The following is a 13,407-nucleotide window of genomic DNA, read 5'->3' as shown; positions in this document are numbered from 1 at the left end:
GGCGTCATGCCACTGAATGAAATGAAGAATTAGGAGCTACGGGATCTGGTGCAACCACTCCCTGCCTTGAATGCATTGATTAAGATAAAATGCCATTACGTCTAAGGTCTGTGTGTTGTCCTACTTTTACCCAGAATGTCCTCCAATGGGACTGGAGACGCTGAAGATTGATGACTTCCAGCTTCATGCTTCAACGACCAAACGTTACGGCCTTGGTGCACATCGAGGCCGACTCAACATTCAGGTGAGCCCGGCTTGGACTCAGATGGACTATAAAATAGGATAAGCGGCATAGAAAATGAATGAATGAATGTTTTATGAACATGTGGTTTATCTCTGTGAGACCCCAGCATCCATCTGGACTAAATCTCTGCCGTCCGCATTTGACTGTGCTTTTTTTTTTTTTTTTTTTTAATGTCCTGCAGGCCGGCCTCTACGAGGACGACCTCTACGACGGGGCCTGGTGTGCCGGGAGGGATGACCCGCTGCAGTGGTTGGAGGTGGACGCCAGAAGGCTGACCAAGTTCACGGGGGTCATCACACAAGGCCGCAGCTCCCTCTGGTCGTGAGTACCCCGGCATGCCAACGCGCAGATGGTCACGCAGGGAGGATGAAGGATATCTGCTGGTAAAGGATGACCACGGGAAATACCCAAGTGGCATCTCGTGACTTTTGTGGATCGAAAGTTGACTTGTTTTTACTTTGAACGTAGTTCAGTGCTAGTTTAAATACAGGTGAGGAAATATTAGTAATATTTTAGTATTTTGTAATGTAGTATTTTTTGTCAAAATTTGTAAGGAGCTGAAATAATACCTCTTTTTTTGCATTTTTATTTAGTATTTTCTGTCATTTTATGTTATTAGTATTAGTGTAATTAATATTATTATTATTACAATGTATTCTTTAATTTTTATATTTGTATATTTTTATACATTTTTTAACTATATTTTGTATTTTTAGCACATAATATAAAAACATGCCTGTATATAATTCATGTAAGTAAATATTAGTATCTTACTTACTGTATCTATCTTACTATTTATAGTATTTTTATTTAGAATTTTGGTCATTTTAAGTTATTATTAATTGTTGTTATTAATCTTAACATCTTGTAATTCAAGTAAATAGAAGGTGAGGATATATTCGTAAATATTAATAGTCATACTTTTTCATTTAGTATTTTTGGTCATTTCAAGTAATTTTTATTATTTATAATTATTATAATTGCAATAATAATAACTATTATTATTATATTTATTATTATCTACTAAACATTTTAAATGAAGAGTCAAGAAATAATAGTAAATATTACTAAAACATATCCAAAAAAAATTATGTTGTATTATATTTTTTGTTCTTATTATAATTATTATTTGTAATTCTGTTTTGGACTTAATATTGTGTAGTTCCACAACTTCACCACTAGGTAGGGCCTGACACTGGCGGTATATATATAAGTGCTGCGGTCATCAGCTGCCGTATTAGCTACATTTCCAAACTCATAACGTTGTATTATTAGTGTTGTATTATTGCATTATGCAAGCGTGCCTAATAAAGTGGCCTACAGAGGCCACCCACCACCCAGCTGCGGAGGCTCAAAGGCCCCACAGCGAAGTGTCCATGCGTGCCGCTACCGTGCCGTGACAACAGACTGCAAGAATCGAGCGTGATGTGATCATGCGTAACGCCCCCCCCCCCCCCCCCCCGACCCCCACCTCGCAATATCACAGCAAAGGCGAACGAGCAATATCCGACTGCTAAAAGGAAAAGTTTGTCTTTGCTGCGTAATAACGTTTTATGCGTGTAAACTTGTGAAGGGAACAAAATGTTTCTCGGGCCTACAAAGGCAGCCATGCCTGACATGCCACAATTTGCTCCCTCGTCCGTGTAGCTGTCTGCTAGCTAGGGGTCTTCTATCCACAATACCGCCTTAATTAGCCGAGCCGGGAATTCCTTCGAGGCCGGACCGGCATGGCAGTACACCGTTTTTTTTTTTTTTTTTTATATGTGAACCAGCACAGGAATCTCCCTGCCTGCCTTCTTCTCGCTCGACTTGGCTTCAGCATTCCTGGGCAGGATGCGACAGTACTGACCTATTTCACTGACGGAAGACAAATCTCTCGGCTCCCATTTGTTACCCGTCTTTCAAGCCCTACTTTTAGGTTGGGGTCCATAATTTGGACTGTCAAAGAAACTTGTGTCACTGAAATCAATTCACTTAAAACAAGTATATATATATATATATATATATGTACATATATATATATATGTGTGTGTATGTGTGGGTGTCTGATTTCGTGTTAATCCAATTTTATTCTGTTTAATACAATTTTTATTCTTCTTCGTCGCCACAGCAAATCAATCTCCTCCATCCAACCCTGTCTCTCTCACACCAACTACCCTCATGTCCTCCTTCACTACATCCATAAACCTCCTCTTTGGTCTTCCTCCACGCCTCCTACCTGGCAGCATCCTTCTACCAATATATTGACTCTGGACCATCTCAGTCTGGCCTAAAGGACTTTATCTCCAAGGCCTCCAACATGTAATGTCCCTCTGATGTACTCTTTCCTGATCCTATCCATCCTGGTCACTCCCAATCTCATCTTTGCTACGTCCAGTTCTGCTTCCTGTCTCTAGACCAAACAACATGGCTGCTCTCACCACAGTTTTGTATACCTTTCCTTTCATTTTAGCTGAAACTCTTCTATCACATCACGCCCGACATTTTTCTCCATCCTGCTTCTTCACCTCCTTTTCACAATCTCCGTTGTTCTGGACTGTAAAATTCTCCACCTTCTGTATCTCTTCTCCCTGTAACCTCACTCTTCCACTCGGGTCCCTCTCATTCCCACACATATACTCCGTCTTGCTGCGGCTAATCTTCATTCCTCTCCTTTCCAGGGCAAACCTCCACTCTTCTAGCATCTCCTCCACCTGGTCCCTATTCTCACTACAAATCCCAATGTCATCTACAAACATCATAGTCCATGGAGGTTCTTGTCTAAGCTCATCTGTCAGCATCACCATCACCATAGCAAACAAGAAGGGGCTCAGAGCTGATCCCTGATGCACTCCCACCTCCGCCCCAGCTCCTCTCACCTGATAAAAACAACAACTAGTAATACCGTTATCTGTCTTTTGTGTCTCCAGGAGCGACTGGGTGACCTCCTACAAGGTGATGGTGAGCAACGACAGTCACTCTTGGGTTACGGTGAAGAACGGCTCCGAGGACATGGTGAGCGGGAAGCCATGTTGGATCCAAATTGAAGACGTTTTGCTACTTTGGTAACATCTATGCCGTCGTTGCCATCATTTCCACCAACAACGAGCTTGAGCTCGAGATTAAACCGCAGTAAAATCATCTGAGCTACCGCCGCCTCATAGCTCATCATTGACTGTAATTATTGATCCCATAAATGTGATTAAGTTGATGCTTTTTGTCCTGATGAAATGATGTCGCGGGGCGTTGCTAAAGGGAGCCATTTAGCCTCCCCGACAAGACTCCCACTTGCCCGCTCGCTAGCGTTTGGTGCCAAATGCCACCATTCGTCTTTCCAAATGTCAGCGGGTCCGATGGAACACCATGGGCGTTTAAATGTACAATAACCGACTTAAGAGTTCAGACTTATTGACATTGCAGCAGCATATACAGTACAATGACATCACTACTACACAGCACTACTGCAGTTTTATTCTAGTAGTACTGACTCAGCATTGTGTCTGTCTCAGTAGATCTTCAGGGGCAACCGGGAAAAGGAGATCCCGGTGCGCAACCTCTTCCCCGCTCCTCTGGTGGCCCGCTACGTCCGAGTCAACCCCCAGTCCTGGTTCAGCAGCGGCAGCATCTGCATGAGGGCGGAGATCCTCGGGTGTCCCTTGCCAGGTGAGACACGAGCTGGGAATCTTGCAGATCTACTTCGGGTTTCTAGTCGCCTTGCATCTCGCACAGCCGATTGTTGCCAGGCAAAACAGGAAGTCAAATAGACACACACTAATTACATGTGTAACCCGTTACACGTGCTTCTGTCATGTGATCGCCGTCGCCGTCGCCCACGCCAGACCCGAATAATTACTACCATAGACGCAACGAGGTCATCACGACCGACGAGTTGGACTTCACGCATCACAGCTACAAAGAAATGAGGCAGGTGAGTCAGTCTTAGGTACACCTCATTCCATTCAACTCTATTTTCATTTTTATTGGATTTGAAATAGTTATTCTTAAGTTAATTCTTTAATTCAATTCTGTATATGAGCATTAGATATTATTTCAGTTAATTAACTACTTTAATTTAAAGCAATTTAATTTGAAAGGTTATTTTATTTTATTGTATATTATTATTTTATTATTATTATGTAAGTTACATTTAGTAGAAGCAGTTTTATTTTAATTAATATTTTTTTATATTAGAATTGCCAGATGAGCCAGAATTATGTTGGCACATCTGATTGAATTAAATTTAATTTAAGAAAGGTAATAATAATATTCTTCTTCTCATTATTATTATTATTTTTTAAATTAAATTTGACCATTTAACATTGATTTTAATTGAAGAATGTGAGTTACTTTTTAAAAATATATTTTAAATTTATTGTTTAATTTAATTTAAAATGGTTGTTTTGGTTATTTTATTTTATATCGTTATTATAAATACACATTTATTTTTATTTAATTTAATTTTAATTTTACATTTTTACTAATGTGATTACATTTTTATTTAAGAGCAGTAGAAATGTACACGTTATTGGGGTTTTCCCTAATGTTTTGGTTACCTATTAGACACATCTCTCAGCGGAATACATTGTTAAATAAAAAAAAAAGTCACCATTATTACAGTATGTACTGTATATAAATATTGCTATTATTAAGTTGTGCAGTTCAGACTCGAGCAGCCGTCTGAGTCACGATTAAGGTGATTAGTAAGTCCTTTACAAGTGGTTTGGAGGAGCTCACATTGTCCTGAGCAGGGCGGTTGTGACCCACAGTGCCCCCCCCCCCCAACTCCACCCCTCCTACACCAGCCCCCACCGCCCCCCCGCCACCCCAACGTGCAGCCGTGTTTTTTTGATGTGCCGCCTTGAAACGCTGCAGCAGGATGATGAAAGGGAAATAAATGGATCCTCCTGTGTGTCACACGGCGGCAAAGAAGGAAAGAAGGGAGGCACTATTTTTATAAGTGGGCCTCGCAAAAAGCCTTTTCACCTCGTGACATTTCTTTTCTCCGTGCAGGTACCTGATATCGCGCTTCAGCCTTGCCGCTTTTACATACCGTGCTGAATACAAGCCATTGTGGCTTCCTGCAAGAAAGAACGTCCGCCTTCACAGTAAAAAAAAAAGATAGAAAATGACCTCCATTAATGTAAAAGTACAGTAACTCAGTAATATGGTGAATAACGTTGACCATGCAAAATTCTGAATAGATTTCCGAGAGTTCAATAGCATTAAAAGACTTAACCCTTTCAGTTTTGATTTAGCTATTTTAAAGGGTTTCAGCGTGGAAATGGTTACACATAAAGGCAGAGTAGTGCAGCAGATAAAATGTTTTTTCACTAAAATACTTCCCTTGGTGATACAGGCATGAAATTTTGCATATATCTTCAACAGCCACTTTTTAGAGTTTAATATTTCAAAAAGAATACTATAAACAAAGATGGTCCCCACTTAGCTTAAACATTGTGGTTTTTTGGGCTAGTTGTTCTTGGAATAACTGTCATAAACATTCAGGCTATGTCTATGCACACTGTAGGTGGTGGTTTAGTACATGTATAATTACGTATATATATGTATATTTATTAGGGATGTTCCCATTTTATGCTGCTGAAGTGAGATCGTCCATCCCGATTACATTTTCCCATTTATTTATGAAGATTGCTGTTGGCCATGGCTGCCAATTTCAAGGGCCACTGGATAAGGGGTAATGTTCATTAAACAACAACACACAAAGCACAAGACATAATGAGTGCAATGACACCAATACATTTGAAAAAGTTAGCACGTAGCCCATGAACGTGATAACCACTTCCCTATGGGACAAAACTAGCCCCAAACTTACCGCATTGCTTGTTTCTTTGAAAAACACAATGTCACGAGGGTCACAGGGGTGCTGGAGCCTATCCCAGCTGTCTTGGGGCGAGAGGCGGGGTACACCCTGGACTGGTGGCCAGCCAATCCCAGGGCACATATAGACAAACAACAACCAGAAAAGTGAACCAAAAGTGCTTTTTATAAGAGCATCTATGCTTGGTATCAACCAGGAAGTAAAAAGGCATCTCGCCATGTTGTGTATAGGTTATGAATTGAAGGGAAATTTTGCATATGTGTATGTGTGTGATTAAATTATGAGAATTATGACTAATTATGCAGGACAATTATTATTAATGACTAAGTTCAAACTCATTCATTCATTCATTTTCTACCGCTTATCCTCACGAGGGTCGCGAGGGTGCTGGAGCCTACCCCAGCTGTCTTGGGGCGAGAGGTGGGGTACACCCTGGACTGATGTATCTCTCTTTTATCTTCTAAATATAAGTTTATTAATGTTAGAGCTCCCTAGACATGAAATAACACCCCTATAGTCACTTTTACACTCCATCCATCCATTTTCTGTACCGCTCATCTTCATTGGGATCGCAGGGGTATGCTGGAGCCTATCCCAACTGAGTTTGGGCGAGAGGCGGGGTCCAGCCAATCACAGGGCACATATAGACAAACAACCATTCACACTCACATTCATACCTATGGACAATTTGGAGTGGCTAATTAACCTAGCATGTTTTTGGAATGTGGGAGGAAACCGGAGTACCCGGAGAAAACCCACGCATGCAAACTCCACACAGATATGGCCGAGGGTGGAATTGAACTTGGGTCTCCTTGCTGTGAGGCCTGCGCACTAACCGCTCATCTGCCATGCAGCCATCTGGAATATTATTTGCTGTTTTGTTGTTATGCAAATTTGGAGCTGCCGGATCGGAGCAGGAGGGGATAGAAAATAAGAAAAACCAATAGCGTTCTTGCTCTATGTGGTCATAATGAAGTCCATGTGGAAGGACCGTTCCAAGAAAGAACGTGATCTCCAGCAGGTATGTTATTGCTGCAGCTAATGAAGGTGGTGAACGAGATGTGCCCGAACATCACTCGTATCTACAACATCGGCAAAAGCCACAGCGGCCTCAAACTCTACGCCATCGAGATTTCCGACAACCCAGGCGAACACGAGGCAGGTGAGTGATCATCGGCGCCCACCTGGTTTCCACTCAAGATCCTGGCGTGTTTAACCTTTCCTCACCTTGTCCAGGTGAGCCAGAGTTCCGCTACACGGCCGGTTCCCACGGCAACGAGGTGCTGGGTCGAGAGCTGCTCCTCCTGTTGATGCAGTTCATGTGTGTGGAGTACCTGTCAGGTAACCGGCGCATCCGGCACCTGGTGGACGAGACCAGGATCCATCTCCTGCCGTCTGTCAACCCCGATGGGTACGAGAAAGCCTTTCAAGTGGTAGGTCCTCCTGCACCGGCACCGCCCCTTAGAGACCTCACACCGAGGCGCACGTCCTCCTGATGAGCTGCAGTCGCTCAAACTGGATGTGCTTTGATGGCACTGCGACATGTCAGCTTTCATCCTGATAATCTCAGCCAACACACAGAAACGACGACTGCAGCAGACCTCCGACGAGGCTCCAACATACGAAGCCATCAGAGATCCACAACTCATCTTAATTTAACCTACTAAATTAAACTAAAATAAACTAAAACTAAATCAACATGATGAATACATCATTTGCATTACCATCAATTACATCAATTACAATCAATCCTATTTTCGCGACCCCACCACAGACTAGAATTATTTGTTGACTGCAAGTTAAGCTAACAGCTAACCGCTGAAGTTCAAGGCGGTTGCTTAGCAGCCACGCAGAAAGGTGAGCTTCATTTGAGACAAATTGCTTCAAAGCCGCCTCCCAAGCCAACAGAAGCGTGGGAAGCAAACCGTTGGAACCCAATGAGAGCTTGTGACATAACGTCGAAATCGCGTCAATGCAAAGGCAAGTCGAGGACCAACAAAAAAGGATACGGCGAGAACTGAAGGAGGAACACAGGAAGAGAACCTGGAAGTGGGCTCCCTGAAATGTGTGAGCTATCAAAATACTTCTGTTGGAAAATAGAGCATAGTGTGGAATGGAACTACAGGTTGATAATGCTGCCTTGCTTGCCGCTCTTAAGGAAGATAAACAAACAAACACGTCATTGGGTAAATGTGCTAACGGCGTCAAAGTGCTTACACAAAGTTCATAGACAGAACCTACTCATACAAAACTGGATGTCTTCTTCTTCCTGTCGTGCAGGGTTCGGAGCTCAGTGGCTGGTCCCTGGGCCGATGGAGCAACGACGGCATAGACATCCACCACAACTTCCCCGACCTCAACTCCATACTGTGGGAGGCCGAGGACAAGAAGTGGATCCCCCGCCGAATGCCCAACCACTACGTGGCCGTCCCCGAGTGGTACCAGACCCAAAACGCCTCAGTGAGTCTTTCTTGGACAAATGCACCCGCTACAAATTATCCATAGGTATGAATGTGAGTGTGAATGGTTGTTTGTCTATATGTGCCCTGGGATTGGCTGGCCACCAGTCCAGGGTGGGATAGGCTGGGATTGGCTCCAGCACCCCCCGCGCCCCCTGGTGAGGATAAGTGGTAGAAAATGAATGAATGAAAATAGTAATTGCCTTATTTGGCTACTTTTAAGTTAGAAAGAATAATTTTGTATTTGTATTTGCTTGTTTAGCTACTTTAGAGGTCAAAATATTAGAATCAAACAAAATCAGAAACATTACACAGGTTTTCATATTTTGGTTAAATTATTAAGATAGAGTTAAACATGAAAATATAACAAAACTCCATAATTTTGTGATTAATTAATTCAAACTATGATTGTAATGTCTGATTTTTGTTGTGCGGTTCAGCAATTTAAAATATACTTATTTTATTATCATTATTATTTTTTTATTTATAATCACATAATATATATTGCATACATATATTATTATTATTATTATTACTATTATTAATATATTAATGTAATCAGGGTTTAAATATGTTTTTATGTAATTTTAAATGTAATATTATTCTGTTTTGGTTCTGATTATTTAGCGATTCAAAATATGTATTATTATTATTATTATTATTATTACTTATATAGTTTATTTCAATGTAATAATATTTTAATGAATTTTATGGTGTAATTTAAAATGTAATATGTATGTATTTTTGATCCAGCTCTTGTATTGGCTGTCATGTAATGAGATAAACACCTACATGGAGGATAACTTTAGCGTCCTGATGCGACCCCCCACCTCCAGTTTGGCAAAAACTGAAGCAAGGATCATCCTCGCCTGGAAGAGGATTACCCCCCCTCCCCCCCCCCCAAAACGGGGTGAGCACATGGGTACAGAAGAGTGTCTATTTCAGGACGGGCGGATGCCTCGTCGTCTGTTAGTGACGGCGAGGCTGACAGCCGAAATAGACGCCGCTGTCTATTTAAAGCTCCTCACAAGTACGTTGTGACGCCGGCGGCGTGTGAGTCATACACCGGGGGGGGGGGGGGGTTCTGAAATAGCTGCCGGGGTGCCTATGCTCCCTCGCCGCCACCCCTCAGCATCACAAACAATGCTGGCATGTGAAGGCTTCCCTATGACAACCAGTCAACGAGACCATGTTATCATCACAGGTCATAAAATGGAGCACCTTAACTAAAGACATGTGACCACATGACATCAAAATTAGCTGCCAATAATTAAACCCCTCTCGTTAAATAGAAACCGGCGTACATTCCCAAATATATATTGTCCACATGGTCTCATGGCCATAGGTCGCCATGGAGACGCGTGCTCTAATCACCTGGATGGAGAAGATCCCCTTCGTGCTGGGCGGCAACCTGCAGGGGGGCGAGCTGGTGGTGACCTTCCCTTACGACAAGACCCGCTCGCAGGGTGCGACCCGGGAACCCACGCCCACGCCGGACGACCACGTGTTCCGCTGGCTGGCCTTCTCCTACGCCTCCACCCACCGCCTCATGACCGCCGCAAACCGCCGGGTGTGCCACACCGAGGACTTTGCCAAGGAGGACGGCACCATCAACGGGGCGTCCTGGCATACGGCAGCGGGCAGTGAGTGTCCACGTACCACATCGGTATTTGACCAAAGTCTCGGGATACTATATCGTTTTTATCTGCTTTCCTAGAAGAGTGTTAGAAAAGCGTTATATTTTCCTCCATGTTGACTTCCTGCGTTACCGTCTCATGGAAGGATGACGTTATGGTGGCTGCAGATGTGCGTCTCTCTCTCTGCGTCTTGGCAGGCATGAACGACTTCAGCTATCTGCACACCAACTGCTTTGAGCTGTCCATGTACGTGGGCTGTGACAAATTCCCTCACGAGAGCGAGCTGCCGGAAGAGTGGGAGAACAATCGCGAGTCTCTTCTCGTCTTCATGGAGCAGGCAAAACAACAACACACACACACACACACACACAACCCCCGCACTAGAGAAAATCCTAAACCCACCTTACTTTCAGGCAAGTTTGAAGGTACTTCAAGGTACTTTAGTGTCGTCTCGCTAAAGTACTACTATCTTTCCAACATTGGGAGGATAGTCCAGATTGGCTTATTTTCACTGGCCCGAAATCATCAACTCCAACCACTTCTGCCTGATGCTTGCCTTTTTAGACAAGTTCAAAACTAAACAAATATACATCATGACCAGCATAGACCAGCATATGTTGTATCTTCGTCCTGGTTCATGCTGGTCACACTGGTAGCTGGTCTATGTTGGTCATGATGCTAGCTGGTCTAAAAACCAGCATAGACCAGCTACCAGATGGTATGATGGTAGCTGGTCTAAAAACCAGCATAGACCAGCATAGACCAGCATATGTTGTATCTTCGTCCTGGTTCATGCTGGTCACACTGGTAGCTGGTCTATGTTGGTCATGATGCTAGCTGGTCTAAAAACCAGCATAGACCAGCTACCAGATGGTATGATGGTAGCTGGTCTAAAAACCATCATAGACCAGCTACCAGATGGTATGATGGTAGCTGGTCTAAAAACCAGCATAGACCAGCTACCAGTGTGACCAGCATAAACCAGGACGAAGATACAACATATGCTGGTCTATGCTGGTCATGATGGTAGCTGGTCTAAAAACCAGCATAGACCAGCTACCAGATGGTATGATGGTAGCTGGTCTAAAAACCAGCATAGACCAGGACAAAGATACATATGCTGGTCTATGCTGGTTTTTAGACCAGCTACCATCATGACCAGCATAGACCAGCATATGTATCTTTGTCCTGGTCTATGCTGGTCACACTGGTAGCTGGTCTATGCTGGTCATGATGCTAGCTGGTCTAAAAACCAGTATAGACCAGCTACCAGAATGACCAGCATAGACCAGGACGAAGATACAACATATGCTGGTCTATGCTGGTCATGATGGTAGCTGGTCTAAAAACCAGCATAGACCAGCTACCAGATGGTATGATGGTAGCTGGTCTAAAAACCAGCATAGACCAGGACAAAGATACATATGCTGGTCTATGCTGGTTTTTAGACCAGCTACCATCATGACCAGCATAGACCAGCATATGTATCTTTGTCCTGGTCTATGCTGGTCACACTGGTAGCTGGTCTATGCTGGTCATGATGCTAGCTGGTCTAAAAACCAGTATAGACCAGCTACCAGAATGACCAGCATAGACCAGGACGAAGATACAACATATGCTGGTCTATGCTGGTCATGATGGTAGCTGGTCTAAAAACCAGCATAGACCAGCTACCAGATGGTATGATGGTAGCTGGTCTAAAAACCAGCATAGACCAGGACAAAGATACATATGCTGGTCTATGCTGGTCATTCTGGTAGCTGGTCTATGCTGGTTTTTAGACCAGCTACCATCATGACCAGCATATGTTGTATTTTCGTGCTGTTGCGTTTTACAAATTACATTATGAAATTTTAACGAGCGTATTTGGGCGCTGTCACATGCACAGGTGCATCGTGGGATCAAAGGCATGGTGAAGGACCTTCAAGGTCAAGGAATCGTCAACGCAAGCATCTCCGTGGAAGGCATCAGCCACGACGTCCGCACAGGTACAAGAGCATCATTACAGCCGTGGATGCAATAAAAGGCCCTTTTTAAAATAAATGCAGCCTTCAAAGCGAATGTCGTGTTGGACTCCAGAGCGTGAAATTGAACGTCCTAAAAAGTGCATTACGGATTTTTATTCCTAGAAGTGTTTACAAGTGTTCCCCCTCCGCCTGTTTTATAGTCCTACTTTTCAATTAAGCCTCTCAGCCGCACGTCAGCACGCTCGTTTGTCAACGCCTATCAAGGGAACAATTAGTGCCAGCCGGCCACTTGCTGGCAAATAACGAGTCCGGTTCAATTCCAGAATTAGTGGGAGTCAGGACAGCGGCGGCGTGTTTGTGGAATGACTCAAGTACTAAAAATAAACATGGCCGTCTTCCTGGGTCATATGATAGTGGCGTTCCTCAGGGAATGCGACCAGACAGAAAGCTCTCATTTTTTCTTACATTGGAATAGTCATTTAGGTTCATAGTTTGAACTTAGGCTGCACGGCGGTCGAGTGGTTAGCGCGCAGACCTCACAGCTAGGAGACCCGAGTTCAATTCCACCCTTGGCCATGTTCTCCCCGTGCATGCGTGGGTTTTCTCCGGGTACTCCGGTTTCCTCCCACATTCCAAAAACATGCTAGGTTAATTAGCCACTCCAAATTGTCCATAGGTATGAATGTGAGTGTGAATGGTTGTTTGTCTATATGTGCCCTGGGATTGGCTGGACCCCGCCTCTCGCCCAAAGTCAGTTGGGATAGGCTCCAGCATACCCCTGCGATCCCAATGAAAATGAGCGGTACAGAAAATGGATGGATGGAGTGTAAAAGTGACTATAGGGGTGTTATTTCATGTCTAGGGAGCTCTAACATTAATAAACTTATATTTAGAAGATAAAAGAGAGATACATCAGTCCAGGGTGTACGCCACCTCTCGCCCCAAGACAGCTGGGATAGGCTCCAGCACCCTCGCGACCCTCGTGAGGATAAGCGGTAGAAAATGAATGAATGAATGAGTTTGAACTTAATCATTAATAATAATTGTCCTGCATAATTAGTCATAATTCTCATAATTTAATCACACACATACACATATGCAAAATTTCCCTTCAATTCATAACCTATACACAACATGGCGAGATGCCTTTTTACTTCCTGGTTGATACCAAGCATAGATGTTCTTATAAAAAGCACTTTTGGTGAACTTTTCTGACTGTTTTTTCATCTTAAAACTGCAACAAACATGATGTTTTCTATTGTGGAGTTGCATCATCACCTCT

General features: G+C 43.4%; 1 protein-coding gene across 8 annotated transcripts in view; it reads left to right on the top strand.

The window, feature by feature from the left end:
* cpxm2 (carboxypeptidase X (M14 family), member 2) overlaps window positions 1-13,407 on the top strand; it is a 30,399-nt gene that overhangs the window by 9,602 nt on the left and 7,390 nt on the right. For all 8 annotated transcript variants that reach the window (XR_009120826.1, XM_058062707.1, XM_058062708.1 and 5 more), the window contains 11 exons: window positions 135-244; window positions 426-565; window positions 3,154-3,238; window positions 3,736-3,886; window positions 4,063-4,151; window positions 7,101-7,224; window positions 7,299-7,495; window positions 8,343-8,522; window positions 9,867-10,164; window positions 10,356-10,495; window positions 12,047-12,146. Coding sequence is in view for 7 of the 8 variants with exons in the window: in XM_058062707.1 (XP_057918690.1) it covers window positions 135-244; window positions 426-565; window positions 3,154-3,238; window positions 3,736-3,886; window positions 4,063-4,151; window positions 7,101-7,224; window positions 7,299-7,495; window positions 8,343-8,522; window positions 9,867-10,164; window positions 10,356-10,495; window positions 12,047-12,146 (1,614 nt within the window). In the remaining variant the exon portion in view is untranslated. The remainder of the gene's footprint in view (window positions 1-134; window positions 245-425; window positions 566-3,153; window positions 3,239-3,735; window positions 3,887-4,062; window positions 4,152-7,100; window positions 7,225-7,298; window positions 7,496-8,342; window positions 8,523-9,866; window positions 10,165-10,355; window positions 10,496-12,046; window positions 12,147-13,407) is intronic.

The sequence above is a fragment of the Doryrhamphus excisus genome, chromosome 22, assembly GCF_030265055.1.
Source record: "Doryrhamphus excisus isolate RoL2022-K1 chromosome 22, RoL_Dexc_1.0, whole genome shotgun sequence".
In the NCBI taxonomy this organism is placed as follows: Eukaryota; Metazoa; Chordata; class Actinopteri; order Syngnathiformes; family Syngnathidae; genus Doryrhamphus; species Doryrhamphus excisus.
This window is presented reverse-complemented; position numbering and strand designations above follow the sequence as displayed.